Source organism: Hevea brasiliensis, chromosome 11 (genome assembly GCF_030052815.1).
Source record: "Hevea brasiliensis isolate MT/VB/25A 57/8 chromosome 11, ASM3005281v1, whole genome shotgun sequence".
Lineage (NCBI taxonomy): Eukaryota > Viridiplantae > Streptophyta > Magnoliopsida > Malpighiales > Euphorbiaceae > Hevea > Hevea brasiliensis.
This window is the reverse complement of record NC_079503.1, coordinates 74,825,319-74,841,824: the sequence shown is the minus strand read 5'-3', so window position 1 is coordinate 74,841,824 and position 16,506 is coordinate 74,825,319. Positions and strand designations below refer to the sequence as shown.

Sequence of the window (16,506 nt, the reverse complement as noted above, 5' to 3'; positions counted from 1 at the left end):
CCACATCTGATAGCAACATCTCCTCCACCATCGATGGAGATGAGGCTGAGGAGGAGTTTTGTGACTGTATTGGTAAATCATGGGTGGAAGAGCAGTGACAAAGGCGAGATGCATCCATACATCAAGAGGAAACTCACAAGGAGAAGGAAAGCAATTATGCAAAGAGGAGGTGAGGAACAAAATATAGATGAGCAATGGCATGCTAGGTCAGTAGGCATAGGCAATCATAGAGGCAATAAGAGACTAAGAGGGTGAGAGTGAAAATGAGAGGGAGGAAAGGTGATGAGTGTGAAGGTTGAGATTGAGATTCTATTGAGGATTCATGGTTTTTGAGGAGATCAATGAGCTTTTCTTTTTTTTTTTTTTTTCTTCTCTCTCTCTTCTTTATTATTTTTATTTAAACAATTTAGAAAAAAATTAAAAATTATGAATTTATTTATTTTTATTTATTTGTAGGCCCACTAGATAGCAAATTAACTGCATTAGAGAAATTTAGACCTAAAGTACTAATAGAAATAATATAAAGATATCATTTGAACATAAATTAACCACAAGCTTTTAAGTGTCAAAGTGTTAAATTACAAGTTATTTTTTATATATATATTTTAAAATATAATTTAATGTGAAAATAAAAGTTAAAAGGTTTAATTAGAAACTATAACTCATATAGGGTTCAATAAAATAAAAAATGACTGAAGAATATGAGCTTTTTGCAGAGTCTAAAAATAAATTGTGTAAAAAAAAAAAAAAAAAAAAACTTACAAACATTTGCGTCATTGCATATAAGAATGGAAAGCTCACAACTATTAGACCTTAAGCCATTTCTTACATCTAAGCCATTAGAAGCAATGACGAATGCATAAATTTAATTTAGGGATTCAATTAAAAAAATTGTAATTTATTAAAATAATATAGATAAAATAAATATAAATTAATAAGAGAATTTCTTACAAAAGTTAATAGTAAGTTGTTATAATTAAATTATAGTGACAAAAATAAACACCTTAACTCTTAAACAAAATATTGGGTTACTAAAAATTAAATGGGATTGCTGTAAATTCAAAGATAAAATAAATGTTTAATATTATGAATTATACGAAATTTAAAATATATTAATGGTCTAAGATTGGAAAATTTATCTAATTTATCGCAAATCTAATTTTTCCAAAAAAAAAAAAGTTTAATCATCCTAATTTTAAATGTGTTTTATTACATTAACATGTGTCTAATGGATTTATAAATTATAAATATGAAAACATATATTTTAGCACAATTATCCCTAATATTTTAGGACATGATGCATAGATGATATTTTAATAAAAAATTATATTTATTATATTTTTGAAATTATATATATATACACATTATATTTAAATTTGAATATAATATATTTAAATATAACATATATAATTATTTAAATATAAAATTTAAAAAGTGTGGACAAGTTTGATTTTAAAAATACAAGAATTAAATTGTTGGTTTCATCAAGATGTCAAGAACTTAATTGTTTCAATTGAAATTTAGGTTAACATTAAATTAACGACGGGAACTATTTTGTTGACAGATTAAAAAATAGGGCCTAGCTTATTTGATTTTGAAAATCTTGTGAGGACCAAGTTGTATATTTCACAATATATTAGGGACTAAATTACAAATTACCTTAGGGTAGTTTTTTGGAAAAATTTTCTAAGAAAATTGAAAAACAGATTTGGTATTCATATGTGCCAGTCTTCTAAAATTTAACTAATATTTAAAAAACAATTTTAATTTGTTTTTCACTATTTTCATTTATAACAAAGATTTTATTTTTCAACTATTGCTTTTTTTTATAATAAAAATTATGCTATAACTTTTTAATTTCTAAAATTGAATAATTACTTTAAAAAATATTTACTTAAAATATAAAAAATTATTGATATTATTATAAAATAAATAAATAATATACATCAAAAATTTTAAAAATAAAACAAGTTTTTAAATATGTTTTTACATTGATTTATTTTTTATTATAAAAGACATGAATAATTTTTTTATTTTTTAAATTAGAAAATTATTTTCTATTATTTACAGGTGAATATGTTTTCTATATTTTTCCTTTATTTTTCATAGAAAATAAAAACCATAATTGTTTTAGACCCTTAATTTTTAAAAATTATCACTATACCTCTAAACAAATTTTAAAATCTCTAAGGTCTAATGCCTCTCTTGACCCCTACTTCCATCCGTTCCTGATCTAAAGCGTTAAATATGTATCTTCAAAGATATGGCATTGAACATAATATTTTGAACAAGTTTAAGCTACTAACTACTAATTAGAATGAAGTGGGCACATCAAATCATGATATTTTGAAATTATTGATCGATTAAGCTAAATTAAATGATAAAATTTGTAAATGTCATCATTTTGCCACTCTTAGGATACAAAAGGGACCATTAAACCTAGTAATTAAGAACCTCAAGTATAATTTTATGATTTTGTCAAGATCTGAACCGCAGAGATTATTGGTCTAAGAATTGGGACATGGTTGGATTTAGCCACATGATTATCTCAAAATATCAATAATAGTTCACTAATTAAAACCTTTATATTCAAATCAGATTAGAAACCCTTTTTGATATGAAATTTGGCGTGTTATAAATTCTCTCAATGGTTCTTGTCATGACCAAAGCTTTATTCAGCAATAACAGTTATCAGCTGTTTTATTAGTTATTTACAGTTTTATTAACTAGTAACTGTTAAATATTACCCATATCTGATTTTCCCTTTATTTAGCATACAACCATTTCTAATTAGAAACACAATGATGATTAGTTTGTAGAGAGCTTGCTTGACTCTGTCAACTCAAGAAAATTAGTGCATTACTAACTAAAGTACTGGGAAAGGGATCAAAGAGTGCACAAAAGTAGAGAGCAAAGACAGCCTTTAATTAAGCAAATTTTCTACTTTGTACAACTAAAAGAAGTGTGATGTGTCTTTGCTTGCCACTTCGACCAACTAAAGGTTTCTAGTAAGTCTCCATTAACAATGGGAGAACTATATGGAGTTCAAATATTTATGGCAAATGCCAAAATCAATGTGAATGCAAAGATTCCATGAAGAAATGATAAAATTCAAGGACTAATGCATCAATTCACTTAGACTATCACACCCTTCTTGATTTTTGATCCTGTAAAGCTTTTTCTTTTTCCACACACACATATATATATACACACACTTAAAAGTTTAAAAGTTTAGGGGAAGGGAAACTCCTTCTGTCTAAAGTTAAGATATATTACCAACCTCACAAAGGGATTAGAGTAGAGTTTATAGATTGTTCATCAAGAGAGACTGTTGGTAAAATTCGAACTCTCAACTCATTGGTTAGGCTTGTTGAATCTTACTAATTAAATCAACCCTAGTTAATATTTTTTTATAATATTTAAACATGTTTTAGGACTTCTATTTATTTTTTAATTCATTTAGCTTAATGAATAAAAAAGAAATAGAAAAACAATATAAAAGATAGATAAATAGTAAAATTAGGAGTATATTTATGTAAGAGACCTAAAATTCCAACAACTAACACATGCTTTGGCAACATGGTCCAGAAGTCCCACTATTCGGGCTAGAGGTAAATTTCCATGGAAAGGATGAGAAAAATAATGGGAACTCTTCTTTATCAAAGATTACCTTTGGATGATGGCCAAATCCATTCATAGAAACTTGGTCAAACAGTATCCTAGTTCACTAATGAATTAAGTAATTGATAATATATTATAAGCATCCATATAGAGGGAAAAGAGAGAGCAAATATGACTATTTGGCAGGCAGGGCAAGGCATGGCCTTTGGATGGTTATAGTAGTGGGAGGTTAGAAATTGCATGCGCATTGAGCATGGTTGGTTGATTGGTTTGTTTGATCTTTCTTACCTTTTTCAACACTCAGCCAATTTCAATACTGAATACTCTGTATATTCTTTTGTGTATTGAATGAATGGAACATTTTATACCTTGGTTGACAGTAGCATGCACTGAGGTTTTCCTCTACTTTCTTTTGAAAAATTTAGCATATTTGCCGATTAATAAACTAGAGAAAGAGTCTAAATTGGAAGACTTTGATGCAGAAGGAGGCAGGAAGGGAGAAAAATAGAGTCAGCAGTTAATGCCATCTTTAATCTCCACCCATTATCTTATTAGGAGTCTGAACTCATAAGATAATAGTGAGAACACTAGAGAAATGATGGAATTGTGATATCATCATAGACCATACACTTATTGAAGCAATAAAATTAAAGAAAGGAGATTATATATATATATATATATATATATATATATATATATATATATATATATATATATATATATATATTATTTAAAATTTTTGTAATTAAAATATATTAAATTTAATTTTAAATTAATTTGGATTACATGTAGTTAATATTTTTAAAAAAGTTACTTTTCCCACCACATTCGACTCCAATTCTCTATAATAGCTCCACATATTTTTATCTGCAAATTTATGCTCTCAGCTCCTTGTTGAACTGCTGACCAGACACTGCCCCTTGGGCCTGTAGCTCGCAGGATTTTTATTTATTTCTTTATTTTGATTTTATGTACTTCTATTCACCAAAAAGCAACAAATATTTAGAATTTTTTTTCAATCACAAAAATTCTTCATGTTAAACAATTTTTTACATTTAATTTTTTAAAATTATTTAATCAATCATTAAAATTTTATAAAATATAAACTTTAGTTGTTTTATTATATTAAGGATTAAGTTAAGAGATTAAAATATTATTTTAAAAAAATAAAGAATGAAATTATAAATTTTATTAAAGAGAGGCTTTTTTCCTTCTCTATTGTTTTCATTATTTTTCTCCTCTTCCATTTCCTCCATTAAATCTCCTCCTTACTCACCGGTGGTTATCTCTAAATTACTTTCTTTTTAATAAACTCTTGTATTTATATCCGTTTAGAACAGATCTGGATTTATCTTTTTAAATTTATATCCACCCTAATATTAAAGTCTTGTATCTTTTGCCATATTTGAAGGATTGTTTCGCAGTTCAAAGTACAGCATGTATCTTTTACTCTTTTAGTTGAAGATTTTGGCTTTTCAAGCTGGGTAATAATTTTTTATTGATAGAGTCTAATAGTGTGATCTATTTTTTTGCATTAACGTTTGGTAATTTAAACTCTTCTATAAACCATAAGAGTATTAAGTTTTTGAAAGAATAATATTGCAAAAATTTCTTTAGTCATCTAAAGTGAAAAAGGATTTGTTATTATTTGGAAAATTATTCTTCTATATTCAAATCATCTTTGAATAAAATCTTTTAATCGTTTATGTTAGTTTTTCTACCCTTTTCAGAAGATTATATTGTTCTTATATTATGATATTTATTAATGAATTGTTAAATTTTTTATTAAATTAAATTTTATTAGATTCAAAAACTTTTATTATAATTTTTTTTTAAAGAAATGGCTAATAATTTAATATGGCCCCCATAATTTCCAGAGTTCGTTGAACTAATTGTTGGTATTATGGACCTTATTAGACTGTAAGTAATGTATAATGAATTTGTAATTTGCTTAATTGCTTGAGTTGCCACATGAAACATACAAGTAAATGACCATACAGAAGGCATTGATGTCAAGACCATGTTTGGATAGATTTCAAAATAGACGGTTGGCCCTCTGACACACACTACGAAGGTTAGTAAAAATGAAATTCGTGGTAGTTATAAAATTTCATCTAGCATCCTGTTTGGATGAGCGACTATAATGGCTGAATGCTAAGATTGGAAAGTCCTTTGTATGCATTGAGTTGTGTATATATCTAATCTACAAAGTTAATAAATTATACTTTTGTGTAAATCTTATCATAATTTTAAATACAGCTCAATATAATTTTATATAATATAGTTTATATAAAATAATTGGATTTATACAACTACGTCACTAAAAGAAAATTCAATTTGTAACTAATTTTTATGATCAACTGAAATCAGTTACTATTAGCAATTAATTTTACAACCGATTTGTAATTTTGATTTTTTTAAGTAAAATAGTTAATTTTTAAAAATTTAATAAATAATTTATCATAGTTTACTAAATTAGTTGCTAATCGATATTAGAAAAACTTTTAATATACAATTATCAACTGATTTTGAAATTAGTTGCTAAAATCAATTACTAATAGCAACCGATTTAAAAATTGGTTGCTAACGACAACCGATTTAGAGAATTAATTGCTAAATTAAAAAAATTATTTTACTGCAAATTGGTTGCTAAATTCCCTTCCTCCCACCCCCCCAAAAAAAAAAAAAAAAAAAAACCTCTATTCAATTTTTCATTTTTTTACTGATTTGCGAATCAATTACTATTAGCAACTAATTTTTGCAATCAATTGAAATCAATTTTACAATTGATTTTTTCCTCTTAGAAATTTCTGCCTATTTTCTTTTTAATTTGCAATCGAGATTACAAATTAATTACAATTTGCTATTTGCAATTAGTTTCGTTGCAACCAATTGAATCGGTTGCTAAATAAATTAGCAACCGATTTCAATAGATTAGAAATTAATTCGTTCTATCACTAATCTGAAATTTTTTTTATGATATAAATAATTTTTTCAATAAAATTAGAGATTAATTATTTAAAATAATTGAAATAATATATTATCTACTTTTAATTTATCATTTTATATGAATTATCTATATAAAATAAACATTTTAGAATGTAATTTCTCTTAAGATTATGGATTAAAACCATCGTCTTAATTAACCACTGAGGAGTAATATTGTTATATGGAAATCACCTCAAACATGTTCAACCATTTTACCTAATTATTTTTAAAATATTTTGCTTTTTTTTTATTTGGATAAAATTTCATTATTCATTCTAATTGATGAGAAAGCAAGAGAGAATTTGATAATCTTTATATTTTAACTAAAAATAAATGTAAGCAATAATTTTTATGCACCCTCTTCTAAATATTTTATCTATTATTAGTTTATAATTAATTTAGATAATTGAAAACCTATTCAACAGTTTTAGAGGTGTAAATAAATAGAGTCAAGCCGAAATCTGAATAGTTCATACTTGGTTTATCAAAATTTTTAAAGTTCAAGTTGAATTTAATTCGTGTCAAGCTTAAGTCGAATATCTATAAGCTCAAATTTGGCTCGTTTAGAAAACATGCTCTAAACAAACCGAGTCAAGCCGAGCTTTTTATTGAATTGACTCTCGAGTAGTTTGTGAATAATCAACTCATTTAAAGATTGAGTTTTAGGTTTAGGGATATGAAATTTAAACTATGTAATTTTAATTAATTCTCATATTAAAAAAACTTAATTTTTGCAAAAAAGTTAAATTTAAATTACAAATAATTATATTTACTAAATGCATTTTATATATTATATATTGATTATATCATAATTTTAAACAATATGTTATTTATAGAACATTCGTAAATAAAATAATAAATACCTATAATATAATGAAATATAATAGTTAATATAAATATTTTTACAAATAAGTATGTTCACGAGCTTATTTAATTAGCTTACCCTCAAACCAACTTGCAAGTCGACTCAAGAGTTTAAACGAGTCGAATATTATTATGAACTTGAGCATAGCTTGTTTATTAAATGGGCCTAAAATTTGAGCTTAAGTTTAGCACATTTTCTAAATGAGCCAAATCAAACCAAACTTTTATCAAACCGAACTTCGAATAACTCGCGAAAAGCTTGGTTTATTTAAACCTTATATAGATTGAATGAAATTTATTATTAATATTTACTCTATTTTTTTTTTACAATTAGATCACACATAAATTGATAAATAAAAAATGATTGATGAATATAAATTTTGTTCAAAAAAAAACTTAAATTTATTGAAAAATTTAAAGTAATATATTCAATAGAAGAGTTAAAAATTACAAATGAATTCAGAATTAACAAAATCTTAAAAAAAATAATTCAATTTATAGAATATGTTTCAGATTAAATAAGATAAGATTTGATTCACGAATGATAGAAAATATTGCCAGCATATACAAAGAGAAATGCTAAGAAAAATATCATTCAATGAGAAATTTTAAATTTAATTGCTAAGGAGTTTAAATTAATACAGATAATTCGTAAATGGCTTAATATTTTTATGTACATTCTTTTTTATATTTATTCTTTAAATTATTAACGCACATATAATTAAAAATTAATATTAACTAATTGCAATGTGAAGAAATAAGTTTAATATTACAAACTAATTAGTCTAACTTAATTTAATTTATTAATTAAAGACATATCACTTATTTAACAGATATTAAATTTAAATCTCTACCCTCACACATTTTATAAAAAAGAATTTAATATTGTACCAACTATTAACACTAATATAATACCTGACACATTTTGAGCCTGTTTTACGAGGAAAACGAAGAGAAGAATAGCAGGGAAAGTAATTCTTTTATTTTGTTTAAAGAAAAAAAAAGAAAAAAAAATTTAATTTTTTTTTAAATTAAAAAAAAATTATGAGGATTAATGTGAAATTTGAGTATTTTGATCTATTTTGTTTTCCTCTTAAATTAGGAAATGTTAATTTTTCTGTTTTTGCTGTAATACTTCTTTTTCTCTCTTCAATAGTTATTTTTTTTAATACAATTTTATTGATTCAATATAAGTATAACATTAAAAATATAATAATTTTCTCATATCACTTTTTTTCCTAAAATGAAAAAAAATATCTTCCTTTTCTTTTCTTATGAAAAAGATTAACAAAAAAATAATAATTTTCTTTGTCATAAGAATTTTACTTCTTTATAATTCTATCAACTTTTCTTTTTCCTTTTTATAAAACAGACTCAGTACAGAGATGCTTTGTAAGCAAGTTACATTTATTGTTATCAACAATGTGAAAATTTTCAATAGCCTCCATCATTTATTTGTATACAGTCTCTTGTAAAAATTAATTGAAGGCTAACAGTGTAAAAATACTCTGAAGTTACATAATTATTTCCATTGATACGCAATAAACATGGATAAATTTAATCCATATGCCATTACTCATATACTACTAAATTAACGGAAGCAATTTTAAATATTACTATGGGAGATGAATTAAGTGGAAAGAAGAGCGAGAATTTATGCAGGGCATTCATATTCCTTTCTGTAATTCTGGTGGGTGCCATATTTGAATGCCACACTTTTCAACGATATCTCCAAGAAAAGAAATAGTTACATGTCATTAAACAGTAGGAACAAGAAAAGCCCAAGAAAAAACAAGAATCAGAGATGGGTTGCATTCGGTCAATCTCTGCCCTTTCATATTCTGAAAAAGTCTAACTCACTTTCTCCGTTTCCTTTGTTTTTGGATCTTTCTGCATTTATAAATAGTACATTTTTTTATCCCTAGTTTCTAGCATAACCCTTGGTAGGCTACAAAGCTATCTAACTAAGCAATACATATCTTTTTCTCTCTTATTTGCTCTCTTTCTTGTTATCAGATCGTGTGTGGTGTATTTTAGTCACAAAAGAACTAGTCATGGCTGATGAGATCTCAGGAACTAATGGTAAGCATGGGGTTGTGTTGGATGTTGAGGGTGATAATCCTTGTTATCCTCCTCCACCTTGTAATGACCGTCCACCTTGTGCTTCCAAAACCAAGGAAGATTCAATCTTAAGCATCTCTGTACCTTTCATTCAAAAGGTGACATATTGCCCTATCAATTTCAGTGTTACTTCTTTTCTTGGTTATTGTATCAGTTCAATTATGTATCCTCTTATGAAAACTTGAATAGTTTCAAGGCTGTGTGTGGCCATTAAAGACTGAAAAATATGTGATTTTGACGTTGATGAATGATGTGCAGTTGATAGCTGAGGTGGTAGGCACGTATTTCTTGATATTCGCCGGATGTACAGCGGTGGCGGTGAATTTGAACTTCGACAAGGAGGTGACACTTCCAGGAATATCAATAGTTTGGGGATTAGCTGTGATGGTCTTGGTTTACTCTGTTGGTCACATCTCTGGTGCCCATTTCAACCCTGCTGTCACTCTTGCCTTTGCCACCTGCAAGAGATTTCCCTGGAAAGAGGTAAAACCAAACTCAAACTACCCTGTTGAAAATAGGTAAACTACACATACACATATGATAAGAAACCTTTAGGTGTAAGAAACTGTTTCAACTAAGCTGTTGAACTGAGATCAGGGAGAAGATGGATATGTGTATTGATATTCTTGCCCTTTTCTTATTTGGTCATGTCGTAGGTGCCTGCTTATATAGCATGTCAAGTCATAGGATCAACACTAGCAGCTGGAACAATTCGATTAATTTTTACAGGGAAGCAAGATCAATTCACAGGAACAATGCCAGCTGGATCAGATATGCAATCCTTTGTAGTTGAGTTCATAATCACATTTTATCTCATGTTTATCATATCAGGCGTCGCTACCGATAACCGAGCTGTAAGTTATTATTCTTCATCTAATCATTGATTATATATTTAGAATCCAAAAGCTTAATACAGGATATTGTGGTAAGCCAATTGAGTTGGATATATAATGTCTAATTAAGCTACCAAATTATTGACCTATGATAACTTCTTAGCATATTCATTGGAATTTTAATTATTTAATTGTGTTGAAAGTGATTGCTGAATTATTTGATTCTGATGTTTATGCAGATTGGTGAACTTGCTGGACTTGCTGTAGGTTCTACAGTTCTCCTAAATGTGCTTTTTGCAGGGTATTAACCTAACAGAGTTTTCTTACAATACTTAATCTAATCAAGCACTAATCAATATTATCCAAAATCATTGGCTAGTGATGAAATGGGTAACATAAATTTATTTATTTAATTACATTTAAAAATAGATACCCTTTTGATGGATTTGCCGATGTCATTTTGCAAAACAGGCCAATTTCAGGGGCATCAATGAACCCAGCAAGAAGCTTGGGGCCTGCAATTGTATCATCTCAATACAAGGGGATATGGGTTTATCTTATATCGCCGATTCTTGGTGCTCAAGCAGGTGCATGGGCGTATAACATGATTAGGTATACAGATAAGCCTCTGAGAGAGATCACCAAGAGTGCTTCATTCCTCAAGAGTACAGGACGTGCTTGATAAGAAAGTAATCTTTTTTCGGCCTACCATATTTCATATGTAAAGCTAGAAAGATTTTCTGTAATTTTCCCAGATCATCAATGGAAAGATTTCCAATGGTTGTCCTTTTTTTTCTTAATAACTTTCTTGTGAGTTGATGTGAATATATATGCTAATCTGTGTGGCAAATAATTTATAATTAATTGAAGTAGAGGGGGGTGTTCATGGAAGATAACTTGAGACAAGGTCTTAAGATATAAAAATATATTTGATGATGATAAGAACAACTAAGTCTTAATTCTAAATTATTTGAGAGTCTGTTATATAGATACTTTTTTGCCATTCAACTTTGTTAAATACTAAGTTTACCACATTAATATTTAAAACTTGTAAACTTTTTGATAATACTTTGTAAACTTTTTGATAATACTTTCCTACATATAATCTTAGACCTTCCTCTTCCTCTTCCTCTTCTCACTTCTTTCTTTACTACCTTGTGACACTCCTATATTGGAGCAAATTAAAATAAAAATTTATTACACATCCACAGGCTTAGTCTAACAGTAGGTGTACATTTCAATTTGGCAAGATTCAAGTTGGAGTCTATCCTTACCTCTTTTGAGAACTAAAAATAATAAGAATAAAAATATATAACCAATCAGCATGAACTATCACAACATATAATAATCAGAATAAAATATAATATTACAAAGAATCTACACCTAGAACTAAGAGGCACAATCCAATAAGCTTTCATGCTTTTTACTCTTTCAGGAATTTAGTAAGAATCAATGTATTAGCAAATTATGATTTTTTTTTTCCTCTTTTGAAATCTTTTTTTAGGTGAGAAGAAGCTCCTTAATTCAGAGTTAGCGTATACTACCAATCTTATTTAGGGTTATAGTGGAGGAATTTATAGATTACTTATTACTGTTGAAAATATGATTTAGGTTACTAACGTGGATTAACCCACATCTATTAGATTTAAAACCAAAATTAAGTACAACTGTATGAAAAGTCATGTATATTGCTAAAAGATGACAAATTCCAAAAGTCATATATATTACTAAAAGATGTCAAAATCCAAAAAGTCATATATATTGGTTAAAAGATGTAATTACATGAAGAGATATAACTCTTCTTAATAGTTATATACAAAAAGTGATGAAACTATTTGTCAAAAGGTGTCATGACTTTATAATTAATCAAGTTTCTGTCTTTATTAAAGATAAGAAAAAAAAACATAAACAAAAGTGTAAAGTGTGTGCATTAAATATGATGCATTGACTTTTGTTCTTGGTATCCTCAAAATACTCTCGCTTAATTTATTTGTATAGCAATTAATTTCTATGAATAAGGTATATATCTAAACTGTGAATTAATCTATATAGTTTATATTATTTATATAAGTATGTGGTGGACTAGTGAAACAAATATGATATTAGAATTCTACGAACATGGGATTAAAATCTATGTGTTGATTCTTTAATTTGAATTTTAAACCAATAACTTTTTTTTTTGTTTTTACAATTTCTTAAATATAACATATATTTATCCATACATTTTATTCAACTCCTTGTCCTAAGGCTTATAACATGTGAAAATTGGGAGAATGATGAAGATGGAAACCCACTTAATGTTCAAAACAATTGAATAAAGAAAATAAAGATAAAGAAGAAATGGATAAGATACAAAAGAATGGTTGCAGCCATGTCTGAAAATGGTAATATCATCCCCTTATGAGATCACATCTCACATGATTCATGTCTTTTCTGGTAAACATAGTGCGGCCATTGTTAAAAAGTTGAATTTTTCTTGCCATCCAAACACTTGATTTTTGTTGACTTATAGAAATTTAAAAACATTTTATGAACAAAAGTTTGAAGGGACATTCGATTAGTTTTAACATGGACCCGAAAGCTGGCTGGCAATTCTACATTTCACTGTACACACTGTTATAAGTTTCAAGGATGATTATTCAAAGCTTACAACTTCTGTTCATGTCCTCTATTTTTGTTATATTCTGACCAATCTAGAAGTTCCTGATGTGAGATTTGAGCCTTGGATCTAAAATGATTAGATGAGCATTCACTTGAGAGGTTGACAATGGCAAGCAAGCAAGATCAAAGCAAACCCACTTAACCAAAGCTTGCTTTTTGGGCCTTCTAATAAGGAAAATACTTATTAATATATATGGACCTCCATGGAAGCAAATAAAGAGAGCTCATTATATTCAAGAAAATGGACTATTCCAGAATAATAATATTACTGTTGTATTACTATAACTAGTCGAATTCCTATGCCATGTACGGATAATTATTATAATTATATAATTAATATTTTAATGAGAAAAATAAATTTTTTTAATAGATAAAAAAATATAATGGTAAAAAGATATAAAAAAAAATATAAGTAGAAAGTCTGTAAATTTAAATGATGATGTATTAAAATAAATAAAAAAATTAATAAATATGTGGATGGGAACATTATATAATACTTCTAATACATATAAAAGTAAATATACTCTCTCTCATAAAAAAGTGAGTTCTCCTTATAATATGAAAAGTGGGTCTTACTTAATTATAAGAGACGGTACATGTGCATCAGGTGCACCTAATAATTTCTCAGATGGATATTTAGATATATATGGTTATTAACACCTAAAATCAATATGTGTGAGTGGATTCATGACTGCCATTTAGTTTTATAATCACAATTAATAATTTAGAAAGAAAATTAAAATGGTAAAACATGATTATCTTCTGCAATTTGTTATGAATTTCATCCTCTACTACCTCTCTCAGTATCCCAGCTTGTATTTTGCTTTGATTTTAAAGCAGCTTCACATATACTTTTGGCAATTTGGAAGGTTACTTGGAGGTGGTGGGAGTGACTCATTTGGACCTTTACCATTATCTACTACAACACAAATACCATCTTTCCAATATATGTTTACTTTCAAGTGGAAATGCAAAAACCTAACACCTCTCTTCAATTAAATGATCAAATATTTCATGTTTAACACTCCTTCTCATAACCTTTTCTTTTCCTTAATAAACCTCTTCAATTTTTTTTTTTCAAATGAAAAAATTTGTCAAATATTTTTCATGAATGTGCCAAGGTAATATGCAGGTCCATGGAGTGATAGAGGTGCAATCTCCTTGTGTTTTTATTTATTTATTTTTTAGATTGAAATGTGTCATCTTGTGAAAAAAAAATGATTAATTAGTTCCTATAATACATGAAAATCCAATTATAATTAAATTAAAAACTCAAAATAGATCCAAAAATATAATTTTGTATCATGTAATTCAGTATTTTATCATTTCAAGGTTAAAATTTTCATTTTCATCAAAATGGTATCCTAAATTATTCTTTAAAGTGGTTAATAATTTATTGGCAAACTTAATTATTCATCCCCAGAAAATTTTAAAGATACTACGAAATCGGCATTTTAGCACTGGCAAAAAAGAAAAAAAATTTAATAGTGTAAAAAAAAAAACTCATGCTGCCATTTTGATGAAAATGAAAATTTCATCCTTGCAAACTAAAATGGTAGATTTGAGAAATTATATATTAAAAAAAGGGCAGGATTTATATTTACCTCGATTGTCTTCTTGAGTCTAATTGCTGTCCATCCCAGCGTAGAAATACTCGAAGTGTTCCTTTCCACAGGATCAGCTAAATTAATTTTTTTTTATTTTTTTTATTTTTTTTATCTTTCCATGGGTCAAAGTTCCCTACTCTCATGAAGAAATTAGACACATGCAAATGAATTGGAAGGCTCTCAGCTGATAATATTTTAGTCCTGAATAAAATAAAAATCTCTGGGCTACAGAAATGCAAAATTGAAAAATGGTTGCCATTTGTATTTATATATACATATGAGGAAAATTTAAATTTTTTTTTTTTAAAAAGAGAGAGATTCTTGAAAATATTATAGATTTTCTCTTTGTTTAGCTTTTGTGTAGATACGTGGATATCGAGACTAAGAGGTACATAAAAAAAAACTTTTTAAAAATTATAATTTTTAATATTGTTAAAAAAACATAATTTTGTTTTTGTTTATTGTATTTTCTATTTTTATTTTCAATAAATTAATGTATTTCAATTTTAATAATAACTGGTTATTTTTTAAATGTATATATATATTGTATGTGTCATAATTATTATTATAATAATATAATAATTTTTCATTTTTTATAATATATGTACTGTATGTGTACTTATTTATTTTTAAATTAAGTTAATAAAAATAAAAATATATCAATAAAAATAAGAAATTATTTTGTTAAAATTAGTTATAAAAAATTTATTATTATAATATTATTTTATAATTGTAAGTGTTTTAACTATTTGTTATTTATTTGGTTCATATATTTTCATATTAAATTTCTTCAATAATAAAATACATAGGTTTATTATGACTGATTAGTTTTTAGCATTATAAAATTTTTTTATAAAACATATATAATTAGCTTGAAAAATATAAACTTTTTTAACATCATTTAAGAGTTTATACATATAATAATAAAATAAATTCAATTTAGCATAATTTCATATAATGTTAAGTTTTTAGTTATTTTTTATTTGATTTTTAATTTCATTTGATAAAATTATATATGGACACTCATATTAATAAATATCAATATTATTGATTTTTCTTTGATATATAATATTTAACATAGTTTTATATTTTCTTATGATATGAAAAAAAAACTTTTAAAAAAAATTGATAAATATATTAATACTAATAAATTATTTATAAATAATAAATTAATAATTAAAATTTTTTTATATAAAAAATAAAAAAATCAATGCTAATATAATAAAAAATACTGACATTAGTATAGTATTATTTTCATTTGAAATAATTATATTAAAAAATTTATAGGCAATCATTCGATTTATAATAAAATATTTTCTCAAACTAAGTTATAATATATTTTTAAATTAAATTTTTTTAATTCTTTTTTTAAAAGTAAACATCAAATTTCAACAAAAAAAAAATTGTTGAGTCAAAATAAATAAAAATTTTATTAAATGATGAAATACTTAGACTATTTTTAAATCAAAATATTAATTTAAGTTTATTTTTAAATATAAATTTATTTAATTAAAATAAAAATTTTGTATTCAAAGTATTATTTTTAATTCTTTTTATACTTATTCACTATTTACCATACTAGAATAAAATTATAGCATTAAAAGATTAAAAAATTATTATTTTTTTATATGTACATACATTAGCATTTTTTGAACTTTTTAATAATGTACTATTTTGAAATAAAAAAAATCAATATTATAAATTTCAATCATTCTATTAATTATATTAATTTTATAATTAAACTCAAGTCTAACATATTATGTTAATTATTAACTTTTAAATAATATATTTAACTATTAATTTTTTATATA

The 16,506-nt window shown here is 25.9% G+C and overlaps 1 protein-coding gene across 1 annotated transcript; it reads left to right on the top strand.

The window, feature by feature from the left end:
• The first annotated feature begins 9,399 nt into the window (after positions 1 to 9,399).
• Positions 9,400 to 11,215, top strand: LOC110657147 (aquaporin NIP1-2). The gene is made up of 5 exons (XM_021814234.2): positions 9,400 to 9,692; positions 9,853 to 10,077; positions 10,251 to 10,448; positions 10,667 to 10,728; positions 10,899 to 11,215. The coding sequence occupies exons 1-5, from the start codon at positions 9,528 to 9,530 to the stop codon at positions 11,107 to 11,109; spliced, it is 861 nt and encodes a 286-aa protein (XP_021669926.2). The 5' UTR covers positions 9,400 to 9,527; the 3' UTR covers positions 11,110 to 11,215.
• Positions 11,216 to 16,506: the final 5,291 nt, after the last annotated feature.